This window comes from Drosophila willistoni (assembly GCF_018902025.1).
Source record: "Drosophila willistoni isolate 14030-0811.24 chromosome XR unlocalized genomic scaffold, UCI_dwil_1.1 Seg105, whole genome shotgun sequence".
Classification (NCBI taxonomy): Eukaryota; Metazoa; Arthropoda; class Insecta; order Diptera; family Drosophilidae; genus Drosophila; species Drosophila willistoni.
This window is the reverse complement of record NW_025814054.1, coordinates 1,544,498-1,571,338: the sequence shown is the minus strand read 5'-3', so window position 1 is coordinate 1,571,338 and position 26,841 is coordinate 1,544,498. Positions and strand designations below refer to the sequence as shown.

The following is a 26,841-nucleotide window of genomic DNA, read 5'->3' as shown; positions in this document are numbered from 1 at the left end:
CAGTTATGCGAAACTTTTAACAGGGTTGCTTGTTCGACAAGAGCTTTTCGACCTCAAAAGCTCTAACGGCCATTTGTAAATAAAATTTAAAAAAAATTGAGTTTTATTAATCTTCAAAAGGACTTATTTCTAAAACTATCAACTAACAAAAACGTTAAGTTTTAAGAAATTGTGAGAAACATATTAAGCCAACAGAAATTATTATACTTAAATTGCATGTATTATATATTTGAATTTCATTACTTTTATTTGTGTTAAAATTCGCACAAAATGTTCTAAAATTAAAATACAAATATTTGTATACATTTATATACGTTAAAAAAAAGAATTAAGAGCTATCTGTGGTCAAACATGAACCCAATGTCACAGACGTGGCCACCGATGATATAGTTTCCATGGAGACATTTAATTTCTTTTTAAATGCCAGCAATGAATCCAAAAGATAGATCTTCTGACGTCCCCCCTTGTCGGGATGATGATGTTGATCCATGGCCATGGCATACAGATTTATTTCGCCACTATTTCCCAACAGTGTGGACATATGATGGGGTAAATAAACGCGATGCAAATCCGGTGATTCACTTGACTCCGAACTATTGTCATTGTTAGCCACTTCCTTGCTGTAAGAACGATGCAATCGAATAATTTGCACACACTGATAATGGGCCACATAGAGGAATGGTTCGCGATAGACAAATCCTGTAGGGGCATAAACCCAATTCAGATCATATGGACGCGAACGACAGCCAAACTCATCGACAAATACACCGCATTCGGAGAAGCAAAGCAAATACTCTTGCTTGGAAATGCGTACAGCCACAAAGGGTTGACAATTGGAGGTGTGCTGCATGGACTTGTCTGCCAGATCAACGAATTCCTCAGCTCCATAGTTATCCAAATCGATTTCATAGAATTTATCGGAACTTACAATGGCCGAGTGGCGTGTAAAGAAGATCGAAGTGACCGGCGTGGCAGTGTCCAGGGCACGCACTGGCTTGAATTTATGCAATTTCGAGTCATATTTGAGTATAACTATGCGAGTTGAGGTCGCCGCTATGGCCACCGAGTCCAAGGGGTTCTCCGATTCATTGGATATTTCCACTAATTTCCATTTCTCACTGGCCGTCCGATTGGCAAAAGGCAATTCGATGACAGCAGTTTCTAAAGCTGGTTTATGGCAAGCATTGGAGCTCTGGCAGCGTGACTCCAGCTGACGATAGTCGCACTGGTACAGCTTCTCGCCAGCTGTGTCCACCATAATGGCCTTGGCCAAGCGCGTGGATATGGATATGTGGGCAACCGAAACTATGCCGGCTATATGAATCAAACGTTGATTACTCAAATGATAGGCATAAAGACCATTATTACAGCCCAGTAGAAGAATCTTTTGTTCAACCACCTCGAAGAGACAGTTCACCTCGATATCTGTTGATTCACTCTTCATCTGCTCGTTACCATTGTACACTAACGTGCCCAAGTAATCTGCAACGCTTCCACCACCGCCACCTCCCCCTCCCTCGCGATTGCTGTCCAGTGTATCCAGATCCACCTCAGTTGATGTCAGACTCATGGCATCAGCTGGTGGAGCAGTGGCTTTAGGGGTTTCACTTCCACAACTGGAGGTCACACTCGAACGACACTTGCGATGGCAAACATCCTTGCATTCGCGACAACGCCAAAACGATGAACCAGCAATCATGGGCTGATCACATACAATACAGCTCAGAGCATCTAATTTGGACTCCTGCAGTGCCAATTCAAAACGATGATGACCTGTCTCCGCTACTTGATTTGTTGCTACTGCTGCTGCTGCTGGTTCCTTTTGAATGAAACAAATATTAGGTCAAAATTTTAAGCCAATATTCTCTGACTACGACTTACTTTCTTTTCGGTGATCTTTTTGGGTGATTTTCGTTCCGAATGAATGTGAACTTTTGTGGAAGAACTTCTGAGTTCTACCTGACTGGTAGCACGCTTCACAGGTGATCCTTGCTGGTGCTGTTTTCGTGGGGAATGTGGCAAGACGGCTATGCTTACGGGTCGCTGCTTAACTTGTTGATCCTCGTTCTCATCATGAGTGAACTTACGCTGTGAACGCAAGGCGGCTTGGCCTGAAATATGTAATTATATGAAAAGGTTTCTAGTTAAGTGGCCCAGGAAACTTACCATCCACTTGCTCCAATTGCTCTTTCAATGTCTTATTTATTTTCTGTTCGCGGCGAAGCTCCTCTTTGAGAGTACGATAGAGTATACAAGATTCAACATCATTTGGTGAGATGTTCTCTTTGCTGGTGTGACTACCAAATATTTTATCGGCTAGTGTTTTCTTCTTTTTGGCAGACAGATCTTCCACTTGAAGCTAACAGAAAAGATTAAAGATTGTTACAAAAAAAATTGAAGGAAAAATGAGTGGAATGGAATTTGTCCCACCTGTAAATAGTCAATCAGTTTCTTATGCTGAGCCAATGTGGCCGTGGCCTTAATATCACGCTGCACATAGAATTGTTCCTTCTCGGTAAGCATGTCTTGGAGCTCATCGATTTCGGCATTCAAATCCGATTGAGTGCTTTGCAAATCCTTGATCTCTGCCTGCAAATTACCAATTTCCTCTTTACGATGGAAAAGTTCACTCAATATACGAGTATTATCCTTCTTATAATCCGAGAGTTCCGATTGATAATTTGTGTTGTCCGAATCCAGCTGGGAGATACGCTCTTGAGCAGAAAACAAGGCATTGGTTTGCTCCACCAATTGACTCTGCTGATTGATCATTTTCTTTTGAACATCCGCCAGCGTCACTTCCATATCCTCGAGAGCAGTTGTAACCAATTTGGAACGCTGTTCGATCAGACGTTTATCCGACTCCATGGCGGCCAATTCTTCACGTAACTGGGTGAGTTGATCGTCCCGTTCGCGCAGTTTGCTATGGCAGGCATCAAGCTGCGTCTTTTGGGTTTTATTTCGTGCCTGTTCGCTGGTCAAGAGAGACTCCAATTCAGTTATCTGATTGTCCGTAATGCTGCAGGCATATTTCAAACGTTGGAAATTCTCTGTAAGCTGTTTCACCTCTTTGCGAAGCGCAGTGGATTCAGCGCCTAGGGAGGCGCTACGATCGTGCTCCTCCTTTAACTCACGCTGCAGTCTCTTCTGATCCAGAGTCAAGCTATCGATGCGTGAATTAGCCTGGTGCAGCTTTTGGCGCAGATCTGTTGCCTGCTGTTCTAGGCTATGGATTTTGGCCAAATGTTCTATGATCTCCGATTTGGACTTGATTCGCTCCTGCTCTGCCTTCTCCCATAAACGATGCTCCTTCATGACATCCCGTTTGGAGGCAGCTAGTTCCTCTTTTAGCTCGTCTATGCGTGACTCTCTCTGACGGGTCTCTTCCTGTGAGAACTTAAGCACACGTTGAGCCTCGTCCCGGTCACTCTGCGCCTTCTTGACACGATCCTCGGTCAGCTCCATGCGACGAGTCAGCAATTTATTTTGCGACAAAGTCTCTTCGAGCTGCTTTTCTACTTTCCATAGCGAAAGATTCGCAGTACGAGCCGCTTGACGCTCAACAATCATTTGCTCGCGGACTGTAGCCAATTTATCCTCCAGTTTCTCATTCTGACGCTCCAACATGTCACCTACCGCATCGGGTGGCGGTCTCTTCGCCACCATTAAACTACTCTGCTCATTGAAATGCTCCAGTTGCTCCTCCAGTTTCGAGACTAAAGTCTGCAATTTATCAGCTCGAATTTTCTGTTGACTTTCCGCCTCCTTGGCGGCCTCCAAATCCGCTCGCAATTGATCTCCAATCGTATGTAGCTCAGTCAAGGAGCCAGGTGCTGTTTCATAGGGTGAAGCCGTTTGGGAAGCTAACGATGATTCAGCAATATGACAACGACACTCGGCAAGCTGTGATAGAAAAATGTGTGTTTAATACTCAAACAAAAGTTCAGCCAAGTTGACAGCAAACAACTAGCTTGCTATTTTGACGTATTTGACAAAAGGGTAGAGAAGGGAAATGTAATACCTGTAATTCTCGTTCCAAGCGCTGACATTCAGTCTGTTGTTCCTGCATTTCCTTGTCTTTGGATTTTATTTCTGTGTTTAATTGGGCATTGACCGAATGCAACTCATTGTTAGCTGCTATTTCACGATCAAGACGCCTTAGTAGCTCCTCGAGATTACGCTGGGTTGCCTGCTTGGCTTCTTGAGTGGATTTTGAACTGGATACGGTATCATTCAATTGATTGCGAACATCTTGCAACTCTAAAGTTGTACGACGATGTGTATCTTTGGATTGCCTCAGCTTTTGGTTCAACTCGTCGAGCTTCTTCTCATAGTTTTCAGCCAGTTGGGTACGTTGTTTATCTTGTTTTATTTCTGCCTGAAGGCTTTGCTCCTTCATTTGCTTTAACATTTCCATGTAGTTCTTTAATTTATCGCTCAGATGCTTGCACTCATCGTTTTTGGCATTGAATTCTAACTCACGACCCTCCATTTTTTGTAGGCAAGTAGCCAATTCTTGCTTCTTTTCAGTTAATTGCTTTTCATATCTCTGCTCGGAGGCAATTTTTGCCTCCTCATATTTTTGGCGATTCAAACGCAAAAGATCCGTAATGGTGGCCTCCTTCTTGGACCACATTTCTTCATCGATTTTAGCCGAGCTTTGCAGGGTTTTAATTTGTGTATTACAATGGGCCAATTCTATGGTTTTCTCTTTGATAATTTGTTGCAGCTTTTTGATTTCCATTTTGGCTTCAACAAGCACTGGAGACTTTGTATCGGTCTGTTTGAGCGATTGTTGAGCTCGCTGCAGATCCTTTTTAAGCATAGCTATTTCGGTTTCACGTAACTTTAACTTCTGTTGCAAATCCTTAAGTTTCTCTTGGAACTTGGCATCAAGATTGGGTGATGCTGATGTCGCCGATGTCTGCTTTTCCATATGGACAAAACTGTAACCAATAAACGGCAAATCCTTGCCACTAAAATCATGGGATTTCATATTGGTTGTCAAGGATTTCTTGCTGGCCACCGCTTTCTGATCACGCCTACCCTTGTGTCTGGAGCCACCGTCTTCGAAATTGGAAGTGTCATCATCAGACTTAATGGTGGGCATAATCGGTGGTACTTGGGAACGTAAAGTATTCCATTGTATGTGATCGAAGAACGGATGCTTCACCAATTGATCGTAGGTCAATCGTTTTGATGGATTTGTGACCAGAGATTCAATTAAATTCTTATAATTGGCAGAGACCTTCAAGTCGCTGGGAAATGTAATCAACTCCTTCAGATGGCTCTCTTCGCAGTGCGAGAGAATTTTCGAATATGTATCGTGGACATTGTCATCATGGAATGGTGTTATATCACACATTAGCTCATAGCCAATTATACCCATGGACCAGTAATCACAACTTACCTAAAATAAAAGAGAAATTGGTAAGTATATCTCCTCGTATTATAATTGGATCAGACGGGATTAGTATTCAAACATACACGTGAACTCACATCATGCATCGACTTGGATAGCTTGTAAGTCGATATAGTTTGCAGTAATTCGGGAGCTATATAATCCGGTGTTCCCACCGGGGACAAACTTAAAACATGACCATCTCGATCCAGTTCCGCAGCATTGCCGAAATCGGCTAATTTTATATGACCAAGACGATCGATTAGTATGTTCTCTGGCTTAATATCACGATGGACATAACCCATGCTATGCAGGGCATGCAAAGCCAGTGTTAATTCGGCCAAATAAAAGCGTGCCAGATCCTCATCGAAGGGACCATGACGTGACATCAAACTGAGCAAATCCCCTCCAGGCATGTACTCCATAACCAAGTACAGATGATCATTATCCTAAATGGAAGAGTAATAAAAATTGAAAGACTGGAAGAAATCAGATCAGAAAAATGGATCTACCTGAAAGGCATATTGCAAGTTTATCAGCCATTCAGACTGTCGTCTGGCCATTATATCGCGCTCCTCCTTTACTTGTGAGGTAGTCACCACGGATTTCTTAACCTTCTTCATGGCATAGACATCGGAGGTCTCACGCTCTATCACCAAATGGACATTTCCGAAGTATCCTTTCCCAATCAGAGTCTTGACGATAAAATCATCGATATTCACCCGTAGCTGGCGGGTCTCCTCAACAATGGGACGAACTGGAAACGAATGGAAATGCATAAAGTGATGATCAGAGAAACAAAGAAAAGCTGGCTCAAGACTTACATTTGTTGACAAATTCCGATATGTTGCGATCTCGCTTTTTCAACTGATCCTTGTCACACTCATTGTACAGCAAGCAGAATGCATCAAGAAGGCCCTCCCGACAGATGGCCTCCGCGACAGATGCGCTTACTGTGCTGACGGGTAAAACACTACGTCTGACACTGGCGCCGCCTAAATTTCCCGATTTTGGAGGGACGCCTTGTCCTTTGCCAAGGATTAGATTGTTTAATCGCGCTGTGCGAACACTTATGGGATCACGTTTGGGTGGCAGCATTTTAAATTTCACTTTCTCTTTAACTATTTGTTTTAAAACTCCATTTCAATTACATAAATCGAAACAAAGATGATTTGCAGCTGCTATTCTCAGACTTAGTTGACGCCGCGTACGTTTTGAATGCGAAAATTCTCGTCGAAGAAGCCAAGCACAGGGCTGCATAAGCGATTGCGCGGGCGATAAATTTATCAATATTTCTATCGAAAGTGATGGCAGCGAGAAAACCAGGCGAAAAATAGTGATATTATATCAGATGCAAAAGTCTATATATATTTGCTTTAACTGGATGCGATTTGAAAGAGAAAACGTGTTAGTTACTATTATTTCACATTTTTAATGAAATGGGTTAAACACTAGCGAATTTTCCGTTGAAAAGGGCTACTATAATTTTACTTTTTAATCGAAAATGCCGGCCTGCAGCCCTGGATCTTCTCGCTACAAATTGTGCCACCACTGTTCAACACTACGAAATAGCAAGCGAAAAAACGAGTTCTGCGGATGCTCGCTCAAGTTCTTTCCACTTTCGACGGGTAGGTTTTTGCAGACGGAAGGTGAAAAGATTTTCTCTGCATACGAATTGCGAATTTGAGACATTTATAATTGCGTGTGTGCTACCGACCAACAATCCACAGACATAGCTACAATTTTTTTTGGCTAATTGGGTGGCAATTGCCGAATACTGCCAGCAAAAAACGGAAGCCATTAAAAGCGTCTTCTAATTTTTGAAACTGGAACTGGAATGTAATTGCGTGCTTGTCAACGTCGAAAGAAGGCAGTGGAAATAAAAAGAAAAAAAAAAGAAAGAAAAAAGTTGATACCGCTGCAGCGCAGCAGCAACCAACCAACCAATACTCGTTGTTGGCAAACTTTTATATACATAAATACATACAAGTTTTGTGAATTTTGTGGAAAATTAAGAAAATATCATTATGAGTGGTGGAGGATTGCCGGAGTTGGGCTCCAAAATAAGCCTAATATCAAAGGCGGATATACGGTATGAGGGACGTTTGTATACGGTGGATCCGCAAGAGTGCACCATAGCGCTGTCCAGTGGTAAGTAAATGAACATTCGTCCATACATACGTATGTACATATGTATTTGTATGTATAGACATACATACATATGTAAGTATGTCGTAATCTGGGGCCACTTCGGTTTGAAAAAAAGTAAACGGTAAAGCGAATATTGTAGGTGGTAGAGGAGGGGGGGGTACCAAAAAAAGAAAATGGTTTCTTCATTTTTTTTTGTTACATTTTGTGTGTGTTTTTTTTTTGTTAGATTTTACAGTAATTTGGCTGCTGGCATTGCACAGCACAGAGAGAGTGCATTCACTCGCCCTCTCTTTTGCTCGCTCTCTTTATAGCTCTCGCTGCCGCTCTCACTTATGCTTTGTGTTTGTCATGTTGGCCTCCGGTTAGTGCTCTTGCTGTACAGTGTTGCTTTGCATTTTACATCACCTACATATATACATATATGTATATATATTCATATATGTGTATGTAGGTCTGTCTGTGTAACTTCCTTGGCAAAAGATGTGTCAATCTCCAAAGGGGGGAAGGGGGAGCAAAGCAAAAGAAAGAAAAAAATTTTGGCGCCAGCTAACGGTTAAGTGCGAAGTGCCGTTATACATTGTAAGCAGCGTGTGTACATGAGGTTATATTTGAAGATGGTGGTAATGGAGAAAGAGGATGAAACGAAAGGAAACTGTAACTTAACCTCTTATATGTATTCCCTTTTGTTTTTTCCCCCAATTAGTGCGCTCCTTTGGAACGGAAGATCGTGAGACGCAATTTCAAATAGCTCCACAGTCGCAAATCTATGACTACATTTTGTTCCGTGGCTCCGATATCAAGGATATACGCGTGGTGAATAATCATACGCTGCCGCATCACAATGATCCGGCTATTATGCAGGCCCAGTTGCAGAATGGACCACCTCAGGTTATGCCGCCGCAACATTTTCCCATGCCAAATCAACAGCAACAACAACAACAACAACAGCAGCAGCAACAACCACCACCATCCATGGGCGGAGGCGGTGGCGGTGGAGGAGTTCCTCCATACGGCAACGGTAATCCGTTTGGTAACTTAGCCGCCGCCCCTGGATTGGCTGGCTCATTGGCTCCCGGTGCTCCACAACAAGCACCCGTCGGCAGTGGTGGACCCTTTATGCATCTTGGTGGAGGTAATCAACAACAACAGCAGCAAAAGCCACCCCAGCAGCAGCAACAGCAGAAACAACCGAGTGAGTATTGAGGAGATCCTATTTTTTTAGTTTTATTTTCTCTTTAAAATCAGGAAATGCAACCGAACATGAACATCGGTGTCTACCCTTCTATTGCCTAGTTGGTTGCATTCCCTGTTCAAAAATCACACACACACAACCACCCAGACACTCACACGCACCCACACACACACACGATTTCTAATAAACACTGCCCTATACATCATATATATGCGTCTCTGCGCCGTCTATATGTGTAGTATCTGTTTTAGATATGCTTGCCGGCGCCTCGCGATCCACGACGCCCATCAGTCTGATTGTGAGTCCCACAGCTGAGCTCAATCAGCAACAGCAGCAACAACAACAACATGGCAATGCGCGCGATGCAGGACATAAGCGCCAGAACCATCAGCAGCAACAACAACAACGTGGCGGCGGGGGACCCAACAACAACAATATGCAACAACAACAACGCGGCGGTAACAACAGCAACGACTTTTACAATCAGCAACATCAGCAACGCGATCGTCGTGATTCAGGCCGTCAAATGGATAATAATTATGGCCAAAATAATAACTACAACAATGGCAATCAGCGCCAACGTGGTGGAATGCAACAGCAACAGCAGCAGCAACAACAACAACAACAACGTGGTGGAAATGGCAACGGAGGTGGTAACAATGGCGGTGGAGGCGGCTGGCATATGCAACGCGGTGGATCACAAAATGCCAACAATATGATGATGCGTAATCGTGGCATGCCCGGACGTGGACCCATGCGACCCAATCAGGTATGAGAAAGAACTGCCAAGTCGCTAACATATATACATATGTCTAAAACGCCTCCATGCCGTTTTCCATTTCATATTTCAGGGCTATCGTCCGCAGTCGGCGAATCAAAATAAGCCACGAAACAAAATCAAGTTTGAAGGAGATTTTGATTTCGAACAGGCCAACAATAAATTTGAGGAATTGCGCTCTCAATTGGCCAAGCTTAAAGTTGGTGATGAAGCTTGCACTAAGACATCAGCAACAGCAACAACACCAGGAGCCACACCAGGTGTGGCAGGAACAGGAGCATCTGCAACCGGTGCAGGAACAACAACTACAGTTACCACTGAGCAGGTAAGAGGATCATCTTTCAGTCCCTTGACTCCATGTTTGTTGACTTCTATCTCGTTTTCTTTTTTTGAATAAAACAGTTGAATGGCGAGACAGACAAAAAAGATGACTCTGGCAACGAGACCGGAGCCGGTGAGCATGAGCCCGAAGATGAAGATGTGCATGTGGGCTATGATAAGACCAAATCATTCTTTGATAACATCTCATGCGAGGCAGCTCAGGATCGCAGCAAGAATAAGAAGAATGATTGGCGTCAGGAACGTAAATTGAATACTGAAACCTTTGGCGTTTCCTCGACACGTCGTGGAAGGTAAGCACGCCGGATGGCGTCATCAATGGAATCCACAGGGATTGGAAAATATTCAAATATGTTTTCAACTCCTTTTTAGTTTCGCCTATAGCTATCGTGGACGTAATCATTATTATAACAATAATGGCAACGCCATGGGTGGCAACGGAGGAGCCGGTGGCAATGGTGGTGGCTATGCTGGTGGTGCTCCAGGCTACAATCGCAACAATTATCGCATCGGCGGTGGCAATTATCGCAATCGCAGCAACAATCGTCAGCATAACAACAACAACAATGGACGTCCGAATAATATTACCAATGGCAATGGAGGAGGAGCAAACACTGCAGCAGCACTTAAGGCAGCCGCCAACAATACGGAAGTAGCAGCAGCCACAACAGCGGCCACCACCACTACCACCACCAACAACACAACGACAAAATCATCGGCCACAACTATATTGCCCGAGCAGCAGCAGACGCAACAAGCGGTGGCAGTTTGTAAGTTCAAATGAAACAAAAAAAAAAAAAAAAAAAAAAACATGTGATAAAATCTGTCAATTGAGCTTTTTACTAGTTGTTTCTCGATCCAACAACTAATTGTCCGATATAGATATATAGAGAATCTGTGTGTAATCAATAAATCTCTTTTTCTTACCGATTCATATAGCTCAATAATGTCGCAGGCAACAGCAGCAGTGGATCGCCACTTTAAATAATCAGAAGAAAACCAGATGGAGAATTATCAACAATAAGAACAACAACAACAACAACAATCGGAAAACGCAGCTCTCATCCTCCTACTCATCAACGTCAAGAAGAAGGCAATGCTAAAAATGGGGCAAAAGCACAACAACAATCAACAGGCCGACCGACCGACCGACCGTCAGGAACTTCGAGTTATATGGATCTAACAAAAAAAAAAAAACAAAAAAAAAATAACAAAAAAAAAACGAAAAAGAAAGAAAAAACTAAATGAAGAAAGAGAAGAAAAGAATAATAAGGAAAACGCAAAAAGAAATTGAAAATAATGGCATAAATTGTATAATTTTTACTTAGTGTTGTAACACGCTCATGACGTCCTGTGCGCGGGCCCAAAAAACCGTGTTGCTTTGTGTGATTGATTTATCAGCGCACGGCCATATTTCCCCCTGCCCCGCCCAGCCCCCTCAATTGTTAGATTTTTATGTGTAAAAAAAAACAAGGAAACAAAAAAATAAAGATAAAAAATAATAAAGGAAATGGCCAGAACAGAGCAGAAAGATAACAAACATACGATCGGACAGAAGGACACGCGTTAAATTGAGAAGAATATGCACACACACTGACACTTACACACACACACAACAAACAATACACCTCTACTTGCATACATATATATATATATATATATTTAGGAATAAAAATGTGAAGAGAAAATATTAACTATAAGTCTTTATGAAGAGCGATAGTGAGAGAGAGAGAGAGAGAGATAGAGAAAGTGAGAGTTATACATATATATTAAAGAAGAAAACAAAGAGATATAACGGAAAAGGAAAATAATATATAGCCCTCTCACCACCAATCCCTGCCAACTTTCCCTTAGCCCCTACCCCCTCGCCCAAACGCAACACTCGAGAGGATTACGTTTAAATTAAATCAGAAGAATTAAAAAATGGATATCATCTCCCCCACCCCTCCAAAAAGTCACCCACCACACCACCCCCTCTATTAAAAATAATAAAACTAAATCCTAATTTCGCATGTTCATCATTATTATTATTATAATTAACGTACAATATATTATATATACATTCTTTTTTTTTTTTTTCTTGTTTTAAATTCAGAAAAAAAAAACGTTTATTGTAATATTCTTCACTTAATGCACTTTTGTTTCTGTGGGCGTCGTCAACAACAACAAAAAAAAAAAGAAGCTGAATACAAGATAGAGAGAGAAAAAGAAAAGAAAATTTTCAAAGCGTTTTACTAGCATTTAAATAATAATTTTTTAAGACAAATTTTAAACATGGAAATGCGAAAGCAAAGAAACAACCAATTACAAAATGGAATTAAAATCTAGCAACAAACATCATAATAAGAATAAAATTGTATAAAAAGAAAAGAAAACGTTTTGAACAACTGCAACAAATTAGAATTATTCACATACAAAAAATAAGAGAAAGTCAAAAATTATAATGTATACAAAAGAGATAACAAGAAAAAAAAAACGAAAACGAAAAACAAAACCAATTGAAACAACAATTTTTGGTCATTAGTTGAGCAATTCCATTAAATTATAGAGCAAAAACAAGATCAAGACAGCCAGATAAAGAGATGTACAGTTGTAGTATATATATATCGCTTATATGCACAATTATTGTTTCTATATATGCGATATAATCTGTGTATACTACACATACATATAATATGTCCAGGCAAAGTATATAAATTTATATATATAAATCGACAACCGATTATTTTTCCATTTGGTGTGTATAGAGAATAACGTTTTATCCCAATGCTTATATATTATCTATCTAACTTAATTTATATCTTTTTGTTTGTTCTTCTCAATCAATCAATAGGCAGCAAGTGTTTTTTTTTTTTTTTTTTTCTTTCATATAGAGAGATATTGAAAGTTGATCTGCAAAGATAACGAGAACTCTCGAATTGCACTAGGGTCGATCGATGCAAGTATCAAGATTTGTCTATAGCTTTTAAAAAGTTTGAAAAACACACACACCCAGAACACACACATACATACGCACGAAGAACAGGAAAACACGTCTTGTGGTTATATTTAAGATCTTATGAAAAACATTAAGTATTTTTCCAAACCGATTCCAAATTTCATTAAATAATTGTTCTAAAGATCCTTCAGATGAACCGTACATAGAGACAGAGAGACGTGTAATAATTCCAAACAAAACGAGTTCAAGTTATACCTAAGATCGATCGTAACCGAATCGGACACATTCTAAAATACAAAGACCCAAAAAAGCTAAACATAATGCCACAACTGATCTCTGGGATAATGAATGAATGAAATTAGTTTCGATATGGAAAACATGTTTATAAAAAATTTGAAATGATCTCAAATATTGCCATGGATTGATTCTTGGTATTTTGGTCTGATCGACCTGTTTGATTGCGCCTTGATTAAAAGAAAACAAATTGGATGTAATCTTTGCTGCAGCACAAACCACCATATTGAACAGAAAACTTCTCCAATTTGTATAGGCGAGAAGCAAATTTAGTGTTGGTTTTCTGTATTATATGTAAACGTAAATTATATTGTATTTAAAGAATGAAAAACAATTGTATTGCAAATATTGTATATCTCCACTAATCTCCCAATACACACGCTATTATTAATAGATCCCTTCCTCCCATTGATGTATGTACAGAAATATAATTCAAATCCTATTTCACATTTTGCAAAACGGGCAGGCATCAAAATTGTAAAGAATAAAACGTAAAAAAACAACAAACAAAAAAAAACCATAAAGAAATAAACTGAAATACTAAAGTAAAAATTAAAAATTCATACAATAGTTAACACATTTTCATTATCCTTTATCTCCTCTCCCTAGCTCTATCCCCCCATCCATTCTTCTCTTTTCTCACGTTGTTATGGCCTATGGCATTAACAATTTGATGATAGCCCCCATCCAAATCACTTATACGAGAAACCAACTAAAACTTTATTAACTTTATGGTAAATCACAAAAGAAACAACAAAAAAAAAAAAATTACAATTATTAAACAATGAAATGTTTACTAAAAAACCAAAATAAACAAAGTAAATTAAATGAAAAGTGAAATCCTAAATATAATTAATTAAAAAGAAGAAAAAAAAACAAAAAAGAACAACAAGCATGCAAATAAATAAGTGTAGGAAGTTTAAAAAAAAAATCAACAAAAATGAATGAAACAATAAAAATGTAAGATAAAAATGTGTTGTGTCGAAAAGTTTATGCAAAATATTTATCGTTTGTTTTCCGTTACAATTATTATTATTATTTATTAACAGCATTTTTAATTAACAACTACTGTCGGATTTGCCTTAATAGCTACAACTATTTAATATATATATATATAATATATAGGTAGGTATGTATGCATATCTCCTTGATTAATTGAGAACATTGATTCATAACTTGTTATTTTTTTATTTTCATATTGTATTTTACTTATCCAGCATCAACATTTGCCTGTAATTTATATAGCCATAATACATAAAGGAAAACGATCGGTCCAAAATGGAACATCATATTTTCAAAGATTGCAAGTTAATCAAGTTTGTTGCGAATCGGACAAGAAGTTTTTTTAACAGGGAAATCGTTTGGAAATTGTTCAGAAGTATTTAATAATTATTCAAATTATTTCAACAATGGGTAGAGAATCAGCTCATATTCGAGTCGTTTCGAAAGAGATGAAAATATTTAATTTCAAGTCTCGCTGTCTCTCTCACTTTTAGAGCCTAAAATAAGTCTATACCACGCCGACCGATCGTTGCATTGTTGTTCTCATTGAGGGAGGGAGGGAAAATAATTGTGCTTATATATATTAAATACAAAACTTATCGATACCATACCATTTTAGACAATGGAATCCACAAAATTCATATATCCGACCAACATCATCACCAAATAGGAAGAGATTGGGAGGACGTTCATATCAAATATTTGTTTAAAGCCGTACAATTTATATCGATTTACATTCAATTATCCTGCACCATGCATCTATCTCTCTGTGTGTGTGTGCTTGTTTTTTTTACATTTCATTTCGAAATTAATACAGGTAAGTCTGTATGTTAACATTTTTGTATGTGTAATGTGTATTGATATATATCTACATATGCATATGATGTGTTAATGTTGATGTTTGTGAAAGTTAATGTGGTGTGTGTATGCCTTGTGTGTATGTGTGTGTGTCTATATACATCGAGTATGGAGAAGGACTTAAGTGTATGTACATTAATATGCTGCGATGGTTTAAATTTAATAATAAATTAGGTTTGAGGGATTCGACAGGAATCCGTAAACATCGATCATATATGATTGTGTTGTTGTTGCTGCTGTTGATCGTCTTCATCGTCAGTCATCGAATCATCATCATTGCATCATTTATCCCAAAGACCCAATTCCCGCATTTTGGTCTGAAAGTAACGCTCTAGCGAATTGGCACATCGATAATATTCAGTATCGGGTGAATTATAGAACCGGCAATTGGAGAATATGCGTGCCATATCGGCCATAAAGAGTCGACGTGTCTGATAGTAGCCCTTCTTGAGACGTTCACCCATTGTCTTTAGATCCATTGGATATTTGATGTGATCATAATAGTCGGGAACTTCGGCGGCCGTCACCGGACGTAGGAATGGCCAGGCAGTGGTATGTTGACGCACTGATTGTAATACAGATGCAAACGATGTGGCCAATTTCTCGGGATCCGTGGATTCTTCTAGAGGACGCGATGAGCGAGCTGGACGCATTTGTGGTTTCCAGCCGATTTCCCTCAAACCGGGTATCGATTCAACCGGTATGGATGGTAGACCCTCCTTGAAACAGGTTAAACCAGTGCGTACCTTTTGAACCTCACTATGTCGTTGGGCAATCAATTCTTTAAGGATTTCACTCTGTTTCCGAATGACTGTGAGGAGAAGGAGAGAAGAGAGTTAGGCCGCTTCATGGAATAACATTAACTTGACGAGTTAGACAACTAACTAACCTGCTATAAACTGCGTGTTGACTATGCTGGGATGCAATTCACAATGCATCAAAGTGGCGCTATCGTACTCTTTAATGAAACCGGCATAGACGGGACGGGCCAGTTTGATGTCCTTGGAGAAACCCTGCTTCTTAAAGTAACCGATGGCATCGCAATCGGCAAATGTCAGCAAATGCTTAATGCCCCGCTGAATACTATAATCCTTAAGGTGATTCATTAAATGGGTGCCATAACCTTTAACCTGCTCGGCCATGGTCACAGCACAGAAGACGATTTCGGTGAAGCTCTGCGATGGGAATGGCCTAAAGCAAATGCCACCAATTGGCTGGTTCTCTTTGATTAAGGCCAATGTCTTGTGTTTGGTATCGAACACCAATTGACTGATATATTCACGCGGCATTTCGGGCAACTGATAGGCAAAGACCAATTGGAGTCCAAGGAGCCAAAGTATCGTCTGCTTATCCACAGGCTTGGCCAGCGAATTGCCCACCACATGGAATTCAATGGCACGCTTTTGCTCCTCGGCTTTAACATTTTCATCCCGTGAGACATTCTGCGGAAATAGAATTTCCGCTTTGTTGGTCGTCTTGGATTCGGATACGGATTTCATTGCACGCATAACCACATCGGTGGGCAGATCTTCCATGCTCTCGCTAAAATGCAGAGGACCAAAAGTTGTAAGGGGAATTGGAAGTAGTAGGGAGTGAGGATGGGATATAGGTAGTTGCAACTAACCTGCTACATCGTTCAATTGTCTCCTTTTTGGCCCTCTTATGCAGCGGTTCGCCTGTGACACTTGTCCGTTTGCTGCCACTGCTCAGTCCATGAGTTGCTGCTGATCCACTGCCAGGCGGATTCCCAGCGTTTATCTCCTGCTGCTGATGCCGCTTTCTTTGTTGGATGACAAATGAATTTGGCGGCCTATAGCTGGCATCCCAAATGGGTGAATCATCCTTCAACAGCTCAGCCCTCAAGGTCTCCAAGAATTTGGGCATTAGTGTGATAATCGAACGCTTGTCCTCCGGAAAACGATCACGTTCGGAGATGCATTTCTTCTTCAGCTGCTGCGACATGTACTGGAAGACAGTCCGCAATAGGGTCCGTCCAAAGACTAGCGATGTCTCGAATTGACGCAGGGAATTGCAAAATGCCGGTACATGGCAGAAGACCAGCCAACGGGTGTAGTTAATCTTATAGTTGGAGGCATCTTCATGATTCAGATCCCCACGACGGGCCGATGGGGACTCGAAATTGTAATGATTGAGGAAATTGAGAAAAGTTTTGGCCACCTCGGTCATGGTTTGGAGTTCGGATTGATTCAAATGATTGTACTTGTAGAAGACCAAAGACAAAACCGCCTTGGTAATGCACGGCGATTCGAATGGTGGATCGCCCAAAGGTCCCCGAATGACAGCCTGCTGGCGCGTCAGAACGCATTGGCGCAATAATCGGAACAAGTACAAATATACCTTCTTGGTATCTTCGTCCTCTACCCGTTGCATGGACATGAACAGATTCTCCATATCGATAATTGCACCCAATAGTTCGTCCATATTCGAGCTGGATATGCCATCCAAATGGGCAATGTGCGATCTTAGCGGGTGGCGGCAACTCGCGTTGCGGCACTCCTCACTGAATTCCGGACAGTAGGAGGACTCGACATCGCGATGCCTGTTCTCTTGCGGTGTCTTCCAACCCGTGCAACGGCAGTTGTCCGATTGACAGGCCGAATACATGGCTAGCTTGGCCAACTTTTGGCGTATGGGTAGACTGAAAACCTTTTGCTTTCGCTGCTGAATGCGTTGCAGGCTGTTTTGACGTGTACCCTCTTGGGGGGCACTTCCGCCGGCCGCACCACCCGTTACATGACCATTCGCCTGGATTTGGCCAACTCCTCCAGCACCTCCTGCTGCTGCTCCTCCTGGTCCTGCTCCTGCTCCACTGTTGCCATTAGCTGCGGGTTGTTGCTGCTGCTGTTGGCCAGCAGCTGCATTTCCGCTATTGCTGCCATCGATTGGTTGACTTTTGAGCGTTATTGAGGGGCCACCGGACATTGCAATAATTACTTTGTCTTTATTTTGTTTTTTCCCTTTTGCGTTACGTTACTCGAAATTGAACAAATGAAATTCCGTTTTTCGTTTTACTTTGTGACATACATACGCACAAGCACAAACACAGACGCACACAAACACACATACGCATGCACGTACGAACGCTCACACATACATGCATACAATTGTATTTCACAAACTGTGAAAATGTCTACCAGGGTTGCAGTAACGTCTACCCAGAATGTACCAGAAGGGACGGCAAAACATTCAAATTGTAAAAGTGAATCACAAGATCATTTAAATCTAATTTAAATAATAAAAATTATACTTGTTTTCATATAATATTAATATTTACTAGGAGATTTTAACGTTTGGTTAAGCAATTAGTTGAAATATCACAAATATATTGGTTCTTTTTAAAGTGAACCAGTTCGCAGCGATTTGATTGAACGACGCCCACATTAGGCGCAAATCTAAGGACACTTACAATGATGGACGAGGATGAGCAGGACAAAGAACGTGATTTGGAAGATGTATTGGATAACTTTTTTATACGAAAACCGAATCAGTCAAATGCCAACAATGCAAATAAAAATTTCTCCAATGTGGGACCAACAATTCATAAGGCTATTCCTCTAACCTTGCGTGATATAAGCCGCTCCCGGCCAGATGCAGATCGTTCAAATGTTTTTATAACTAAGAATTGGCATTTTCAAACGTGTGTTGCTTATGCCTTTGTGGCCGGTCGATGTGTGCCCAACAAAACATTTTACAAGTACATTATAGACGATGGCACCGACTCCATGGAACTCAGTATTTACGCCAATATCGCCAAGCACAGGCAAATTATCTCACTCTACAATGAGGCCACTGTGCTATCTGGCGTTTCGGGTACCGAAGAGGATAAGAAATTGTCCGGAAGCATGAGCCGTCTTTTGCTTGAAGCCAAAGAATCTATCGATGCATCTGCCATAGCGCCTGGCATGAACCTCATGCTCGAGGGCCGACCCAACATGTTCAGGGGTAAAGTGGGATTCGAGGCGTTTTCGTTTTGTTTAGACAATGATAGATCGCGAAAGATGGAGATAGCGTTTAATGATCACCTACTTGATTGGTACAAGAACAACATGGCGAAAGAGAACTAGATAGTTAGTTTTAAGTGGTTATTTTTTATATTGAATAAAAAATCGAAAAAAAGTGTTAAATCAAGTTGTTGGTTGTTTAGCTTAAGTAGTTTTTGCTCGTATGGCGGCACGTTTGCCGGTGACAGCTTGGAAACCAGACTTGATGCTCGCCACTGAGCATCTGGAACCGCAGGATTCGCACTGCAGGAAGAAAAGGCGGGTGTCCTTCTGCAATATCGTTTCTGGGGAGCGGCATGTGTGGCAGGTGACATATTCCTTGATGTAGCGACGCAACACATTCTCAATTTGTTTGGGCTGGAAACGACCCTTGATGATTAGCTGCTGGTTGCCGTCCATTGAGCCACTTGTACCCAATTCGGCCAATAGAAAGTCAAGTAAATGTTTAGGCAGACGATGCAATGTTTTTGCAATATCCATGAAATTGGCAAATGAGGTTTTCTTGGTACCCACACGAAGCACTTGAGGTGGACGCATAACAAATTTGGGTTTTCGACCGGCAGCCATATCGGGATTCTTGTCCAATATGATCTCAAAGACACGTTTCAGTAGCTCATCGTATGTGTAGTCCCGATCCGAACCAGCCCAGGTTGAACTATTATCCTCGACTGTAAATATGTTTATTTTGGGGGAATTAGTTAGTTAAGCCGGGTTAGTTGTTTAGTGTTACAAAAAGTTATTGCCTACCATTCTCTTTGTCTTCATTTTTGTCATCTCCCAATTTGTCGGCAAACAGCTCATCGAGATCCTTCTTTTTGCTCTTCTTCTTCTTTCTCGCCATGGAAAAGTCCATGTCCAAATTGATTTCCTCCTCTTCGGGCTCATCGATGGCTGCTGTGCCAGCAACATTATTGCCATCTTCAGCCCCGTCTTGTGGCAGTGCTCCTTCCAGGTCATCCAGATTGAAAGGCTTCTTCTTTTTCTTCTTCTTTTTGCCGAAACTCTCCAAATCTAATTCCAAATTGTCATCCAGGTCGGCGGCTCCTGCATCCGCTAAGGACTCATCCTTAGCATCATCCTTCTTACCAACTTCGCCATCTAGGCCCAAAGCCGCATCCAAATCGAAAGTGGTCTTCTTCTTCTTCTTCTTTTTCAGTAAAGTGGGATCAAAGCCCTAAGGAAACAAAGTTGACACATATGTGACATATAAAAACCATAACCATAACCTCAATTTTTTCTTTATAAATTTGGGGGACCAGGAGGTCTGGATGCGGATTCTAAACTTTCCCTTTTTTCAATTGTCACTTACATCTTCTGCGTCCATGATGAGTTTATTATAGTATAGGGGAAATACACTTTCACTTGCTGACAATTTGGTTTAATTTAGATTTTGATATTGCATCAGAAAATTAGTAACATTAAACAATTTTAGTGACAGCAAGGCAATGTTCGTCAGGCCGGTAGCGTTGCCACAAGTTCAAAAGGGGTGTTTTTTCACTGATATTGGCAGCACCGAATTATTTTAGGCCTGTCCACGTTTATTAACATCATCAACATTCCAATAATATGGTCACACTGTGTAAATTTGAATTTATTTTTGACGTACTTTAACCAATTAATTACTATAGTTAATTTTGCTGACTATATGTAACAAAAAGGCATCTTAAAATTTTTGTATATGCATTGTTATAGTTTATAATTTAACATTGTTTTTTTTCGTTTTTCCTTTTGACTCCGAAGCACAATTTTAAAACAAGTACATTCGGCATCCAAACGTCGTAACATTTTCATTCGTTCTGTTTTAATTCTTAAATGAACACAAAGTAGATAAAAACAAAAACAACATATATGTATAAATATATGTATATAAAAAAGATACAAGGCAAAATTTGACGACTAGAAAAGGAAGTTTGAAAATAGATTTGAAATTTCTAAATATATAAAAAAAACGTATTTGATAAATAGTTTGGTTAGATTAGGTAGATATATAAAAAATATATAGATAAAATCGCTAGAAAGTTGATAGATTGCCTCTTATTTTAGTGTTGATAGATAACATTTATAAGGTAGTGTGTGCCAGTGTCAAAAAACATATACACATATGCATATATGTATGTATATAAAGAGTTGAGAGCCAAAAAAGCTTTTTTTGAAATTCGACTTAGGCGACTTTTTTAAATGCAACTTTGTGATCTGAGCCAATTTAATATATGCAGCAGCGATGTGAGAGAGTGATTAAAGGTGGGCATTATTAGGATGAACTAGCTCGGGTCCAACGCCACCAGCCAAACGTTGTACTAATATTCCAATCTCATGGGCTAAACTGACGGTGTCCTGGAAAAAGAAAGAAAATATGATAAATTAATGGTAGATGTTTTTGCAACTGCAATTTGCAAACTAGAAATGGTACTCACCTCTTTGGTATTGGCCTCAGCATAGACACGTACAACATCTTCCGTTCCCGAAGGCCGAACAAATGCACGTCCACGTTTATAGTTGGACACCGCCTTATTAATCTCAATCTGCAGACCTTCGGGTTTCACACAAACTCGCTCCGCATCAGTAGTTGCGATGACATTGCGATCTTGGACTTTAATCTTCAGCTGTTGATTGGGCAGATCCGTGTAGGTAGATATCCAGTCTTTAACATCCCAGCCCTTATGATTAAGTATGGTCTCAACCAGCAACATGTCCGAGATGGCATCGCCGACAGTTTCGTTAATGAGATCTATGATTTTCAAGAAGATCTTGGCGTCCGGTTTATCTCCGGCTTTGGCTGCCTCAGCCACAGTGCTCTTGGCATGATCGCTGAATACCACAGTGCCATGGCCATTAGCCTCGAAATACACACCGATGTCATATTCCAGAGCCTTGTGGTGCAAATGCTTGACACCGGTGGGCACACAGGACACGGGCACCTTTAGTTCGTTGACAATGTAATCAGTTGATGCCCCATTGGCATAGGCTGTTTGCACCAGACCCAGACGTAAATCGAGTTGACACTTCTTTACCAGATCCATCAGATAGCCGGCTACCAGGGTGGCGATGCGATCTCCGTCAAGCAATTGAAATTCCCCCTTGTCGTTGCTGAAGAAATAGACCACACGATCGGCATCGCCATCGACACTGCAGCAGCGGGTATAGGGTTCGACTTCGGGCATGGATTTTGGTGGTCGTTGCTGAACTTTCACATAGTCGGCACCGCAATCCTCATTTATTTTACCCTGGCCAATGCCCTGATTGATAACCGTCACTTGCAACGAATTCTGCATCCGCTTAATGAATTGCAACATTTTCCTAGCACCCACACCATTAGCACCATCAAAGATTAGATTATTCTTGTAGTTGCCATTCTCTAGTTGATCATTGCGCAGCGTCTTGAAGGCAGTTATCAGTTTGTCATAGTAGCCCTCTTCCGTGGGCTTGCCATAGGCCTCCTTTGTGTTGGCTGACACCACAAAATAATGGAGCATGGGCGTTGTCACTATGCCATATTCTCTCACATTGCCCTTAAGGGCTATCACACCATCGGCGACTGCTTTGAGCAGGCGCGGACTGTGGTAACGATTATCCATGCCAACATAGACTATTGAGCTCGATGTTATATCTATATTATTGTCCTTGATTATCTTAGCTACTTGCTGCTCCAATTCCTGATCGCTAACATTAACCAAATCTGTGGCAATTGATTCCCAGCTGGCCTCAAGCATTTCGCCCTTGGGGTCAACGAGTTTGACGCCATTATCGGGTTCAGGATTGTGAGAGGCAGTGATCATAACGCCGATGGCAGCACCCGAACGGAAACGAGAACGTAATGTGGCCAGGACACCCATGCGGAACATCACGCTGTCCAGAAATTCAGCCCTATTAACCAAAAACATGAAGAGGTGAATGAAAATTCATTTGATTTCGAATGTCTAATTGGATTGATTGTTTGTTCTTTCATGAATTTCTCAAAGTCTTGGAGAAGCTCATTATTTGGATACATCTGTGAGTTTAAATGCTTCTGTGTGTGTATGTGTGTAGATACAAGTGATCTATCATAGATACAAGTATGTATCTATATATACATAGATATATCACCGAAAAAAAGGGCATGTTCATTGATAAAGGCAAAGGTAAGGCCGAGAGATACACGTATCTAAAAATACTCATTTAGTGCACTCACTACGACTCATCCTGCTTATCTTTTGCCCACTAGTCAAACACAATACACGATTGCACACACACACATACATATAAATATGCATACATACAAATGCACACTAGGTCCCATGTCCATAGATACATATACACACCCATCCGTATCTGACTAATGCAGATAGTTGTGGACAAATTTTGTTTCTTGGTCTACAAACTTACTTGCCGCGAAACCCAGCTGTTCCATATTGAATATGTTCCGTGGATAGTTTCGGATACATTTCCCTGGCAAATGCGTAAACCGTTCGCAAATTGATCGACATATTTTCACAGTTTTTGCTCTCACACTTTGGTAAAACGAAGGCAAGTCTTGGTGGCACCAAAAAAAACAACAACAACAACAATAAACTACCAAAAGATCGAAATATATATAACCGGTCGGGAAACAACTTTCGAGTTTCACTTGCTGCCGTCTTGAATGTAATTTTCATTTACGGAACGTGTCAGCTGCACTAACGAATTTTACACAATACGGTAACACATGTAGATAACGCGACACTTTATCTACATGTGCGTATTATACATAACTTTCTCGGCGCCATTTTTTGAAATTTTCATTTGTAAATTCAATATTCCAAACTTGCAGATTTTGCTAATTATTTTGCAATTTTTTTTTTCTGAACTATATAATATTATAATATTATTTTTGGCAGTTTTTAACAGGCTTTACTTATTTGCTATCATTATGTAGTATAGGATATACAGTAGTTGTAGTTGTAAACTATTGACTTAACTATTTTTTACAAGCCATCAGTTTAGATGATAACTAATCCAACCTGGGATTTGAACCCGAATACTTTAAATGCTCTAAAAGCCTTAGGAAAAATGGGGGAAAGAAGTATTTGCAGGATTTGTTGCTAAATTTGGCAAGAAATTTAGTTTTAAAAATAATTCTGATTATCACAGCTCTCCTCAGGAATATCAAGATGTCCTTTGCAACATAGATAGTCCTTAAGATATTTGCCATTTTTCCTCAAACAAAAAAGTCCTTGTAACTTAGCTTTCAAAAAGTTCTGCCAGTCAAAGCGGGGATTTAAAGGACTACAATCTGGAAAAAAAACTTCCTGATCATCCTTAAATTGGGTAAGCAGTTGTAAGAATATTTCGGACTCTTTTTTGTGACTTTTTGGCAATTTTTGTATATCACCTTCCGAAAATTCGGGGAATTTTTATTATTATCATCAGTATATGAAAAAGTTTTTTTCTTCGGGGAATTTTTATTATTATCATCAGTATATGAAAAAGTTTTTTTCTTACTTTTTCAAAGGATATTCCAGGACCTGGTGATGTCAATGGATGGAAAAGGACTTTTATCCTGCTAAAAAATCTGTTGTAGCACACTTTTAGGGTGAAATGGAAAGGAATATTTCACGACTCTTTTGAAGGATAAGGATCCGGAGTGGAGCATAATAGTTCCCTGATGGCCCTCTAAGTAGCTGAGACGTTAGGAATATTTTGATTTTCCGACTTATTTGCAACTTTTGATGTATAATACAAAAATATCATTTTCAACCATCGAGTCGTTATCAAATATGCTAAATTGCGATCAAACTTAGATATAACTTTCTAAAATCGATAAGAAATAGGGGAAAACGCAATTAAAGTTAAAAAGCCATAGAAGTGGAGGCATTTTGCAATGTTCTCAAAACCCTTTAACCAGATCCTGAAGTCAAAAGCAGAAGAGCATTTGAATATTGTGAAAAACGAAATTTACACTGCTCTTTTGCAACGCAAATTAAAATTATATATCATGAATATTGAGAGATCAGCATCAGATTATATAATGGCAACTTTGTTGTGAAAAAAGGCAATATAATAATCCTTACATTAGCTTTTAATATTTGTGTGCCATTTTGATCGTTCGTTTATTGAAATTGAAAATGACCCACCAACATCTAATCCAGTCTCAACTCATTATTCTTATTCAATATTCGTCAAACAAATCAACCGCAAAATATCATCATCATCATTAGCATAAAGGTCAGTAAAAGAAATCGACAGAAATTGTTTCCCTCCTTCTACTGGCCAACCCCGCCCCAGATATGCCATATATAAAAAACCAATAACGGCCAACTTAGCGCCCAATTTGTTTGTGAATTTCCTTCCAAGTCTGCCGCCCCCCTATACCTCTAATCCAGTGTCTCGGCATCGCCTTGCCATGCTAGATATCTAAACGCTTTTCGCCAATAACCATTTGGCACATACTTTTCCAATAAAGTATTTACAGGATGCGCGTCTACGAGGGTGCGGGCGTTGCAATTCAATTGAAATATATATGTATATAGATGTGTGCGTGTGTGTGTGTGTGTGTGTGTGTTCATGGTGCTGCTGCTGCTGCTACTGCTGCTACTTGGGCAATCTTCAAGAGACTTTTGGGCACGTTTTAATATTCTTGTATAATTCATAAGCAATTCCATCAACGGGCCTAAGTGGCCAACCAGCTGACGCCGCCGAGAACAGTCAACAAGGGAAAAACAAAACCAACCCCCAGACATAGAAATTTGCTGGGTGGGAGAGAGGGAGGGTGTTGGTGATTCCTTTATTCCATTTTGCTTTTTTGGTTTTATTTTTGTTTTTTTTTTTATTCTGGTTTATTTACTTCAGCTTTAGCGCCATTTCTTTTGCCGCTTGTAACATATGGCGGCAGTTTGCCTACCTTCTATCCTAGATGAGGTGAAATGGGCATATTGGTATCCTTCGAAAAGAGATTACAATGGACGGGGATCACATATTTCTGCCTCATATAGGGTAGCTAAAGGTTGTTACTATATATTGTTGTTCTCTCCGGGCCCTCAATAAAGATCTCTTTGGCAATTTTTGGTGGATTTTGATGTGCCAATTGTTTTTATTCGATTTTATGGCAGGGACATAAACGAAATTTGCAGCTCTTGTTGTCCTTGAGGTTTCTTCATGTCTTTGGAGCTTAGTGATTTCTTTTTTTTCTGTCTCGTTTTTTGTCAGCCAAGTTAATATTAGTTGATCAATTGATTAAACCCATGAGCCCCCTTGGTTGGGCTCTTGTGGCGCAGTGTTTTCTATAATTAAATGCCACGCCTTGGCCCAAGGCCGTGCCCCTTTTTTGTGTTCTCTTATGTTACATTGTTGCCATACACAATTTTGCTCTGCCCTGAAGTCAAGCAGCATAAGATTTGCGATTTGCGTTGGCACAGGCACTGTCGAGGGCACGGGGAAGGGTGTAGGGGGTGCAAAGCCAAAATGAATTGCGCCTTTAAGGTTTTCGTTTAAGTGAAATGTCAGCAACAGAAATTGAATCGAGAATTGTAAAATTGGTTTTGTATAAACATTTTTTTGCCAAATGAAATGAAAATACTTTTGTTAAGTGTATGTTTGTGTGTATATGTGTGTGTGTGTGTGTGTGACTGTGGTCTGCCAAGGCATTCTTCTTCTTCAGAAACTCGACTTTTGAAACACACAATATTTCTTGTGCCTGTTTTTTATATCCACACAGTGCACAGCGAGTTAGTGCAGCGTAACAAGCATTCCCTTTGAGAACTTGCTTATAATTTATGGCCCATCATGTGTGTGTGTGTTTGTGATTGTGTGCAGAGAGACCAACACACACGGGGAAAAAAAATTGAAATCCTTCTACTGTGTGCGAAATGTCAAAAGTACGAGTACGTCAATCAAATAACTTGGGGAATGAAA

General features: G+C 40.4%; 6 protein-coding genes across 6 annotated transcripts; 2 read left to right on the top strand and 4 right to left on the bottom strand.

Annotated features, from left to right (window-relative positions):
* Nucleotides 1-201: 201 nt before the first annotated feature.
* Nucleotides 202-6,647, bottom strand: LOC6645112 (citron Rho-interacting kinase). Its single transcript, XM_023177212.2, has 8 exons — nucleotides 6,226-6,647; nucleotides 5,914-6,158; nucleotides 5,500-5,850; nucleotides 4,022-5,410; nucleotides 2,431-3,903; nucleotides 2,167-2,359; nucleotides 1,882-2,111; nucleotides 202-1,819 (listed from the first exon to the last, which is right to left on the bottom strand). The coding sequence occupies exons 1-8, from the start codon at nucleotides 6,497-6,499 to the stop codon at nucleotides 329-331; spliced, it is 5,646 nt and encodes a 1,881-aa protein (XP_023032980.1). The 5' UTR covers nucleotides 6,500-6,647; the 3' UTR covers nucleotides 202-328.
* Nucleotides 6,648-6,985: 338 nt separating this feature from the next.
* On the top strand, nucleotides 6,986-11,866 carry LOC6645111 (protein LSM14 homolog B-A). Its single transcript, XM_023177228.2, has 7 exons — nucleotides 6,986-7,552; nucleotides 8,256-8,744; nucleotides 8,984-9,513; nucleotides 9,596-9,847; nucleotides 9,925-10,154; nucleotides 10,234-10,631; nucleotides 10,801-11,866. Exons 1-7 carry the CDS (start codon nucleotides 7,429-7,431, stop codon nucleotides 10,806-10,808), a joined length of 2,031 nt encoding a protein of 676 aa, XP_023032996.1. The 5' UTR covers nucleotides 6,986-7,428; the 3' UTR covers nucleotides 10,809-11,866.
* Nucleotides 11,867-14,054: 2,188 nt separating this feature from the next.
* On the bottom strand, nucleotides 14,055-18,031 carry LOC6645110 (histone acetyltransferase KAT2A). The gene is made up of 3 exons (XM_002067752.4): nucleotides 16,578-18,031; nucleotides 15,843-16,495; nucleotides 14,055-15,764 (listed from the first exon to the last, which is right to left on the bottom strand). The coding sequence occupies exons 1-3, from the start codon at nucleotides 17,894-17,896 to the stop codon at nucleotides 15,235-15,237; spliced, it is 2,502 nt and encodes an 833-aa protein (XP_002067788.1). The 5' UTR covers nucleotides 17,897-18,031; the 3' UTR covers nucleotides 14,055-15,234.
* A 353-nt stretch (nucleotides 18,032-18,384) lies between these two features.
* Nucleotides 18,385-19,038, top strand: LOC6645109. Its single transcript, XM_002067751.2, has one exon. It carries the CDS (start codon nucleotides 18,385-18,387, stop codon nucleotides 19,036-19,038), a length of 654 nt encoding a protein of 217 aa, XP_002067787.2.
* A 4-nt stretch (nucleotides 19,039-19,042) lies between these two features.
* Nucleotides 19,043-20,443, bottom strand: LOC6645108 (eukaryotic translation initiation factor 2 subunit 2). The gene is made up of 3 exons (XM_002067750.3): nucleotides 20,285-20,443; nucleotides 19,723-20,149; nucleotides 19,043-19,643 (listed from the first exon to the last, which is right to left on the bottom strand). The coding sequence occupies exons 1-3, from the start codon at nucleotides 20,297-20,299 to the stop codon at nucleotides 19,120-19,122; spliced, it is 966 nt and encodes a 321-aa protein (XP_002067786.1). The 5' UTR covers nucleotides 20,300-20,443; the 3' UTR covers nucleotides 19,043-19,119.
* A 293-nt stretch (nucleotides 20,444-20,736) lies between these two features.
* On the bottom strand, nucleotides 20,737-23,613 carry LOC6645107 (phosphoacetylglucosamine mutase). The gene is made up of 3 exons (XM_002067749.4): nucleotides 23,338-23,613; nucleotides 21,390-22,839; nucleotides 20,737-21,309 (listed from the first exon to the last, which is right to left on the bottom strand). Exons 1-3 carry the CDS (start codon nucleotides 23,604-23,606, stop codon nucleotides 21,211-21,213), a joined length of 1,818 nt encoding a protein of 605 aa, XP_002067785.2. The 5' UTR covers nucleotides 23,607-23,613; the 3' UTR covers nucleotides 20,737-21,210.
* Between the last annotated feature and the right edge of the window lie 3,228 nt (nucleotides 23,614-26,841).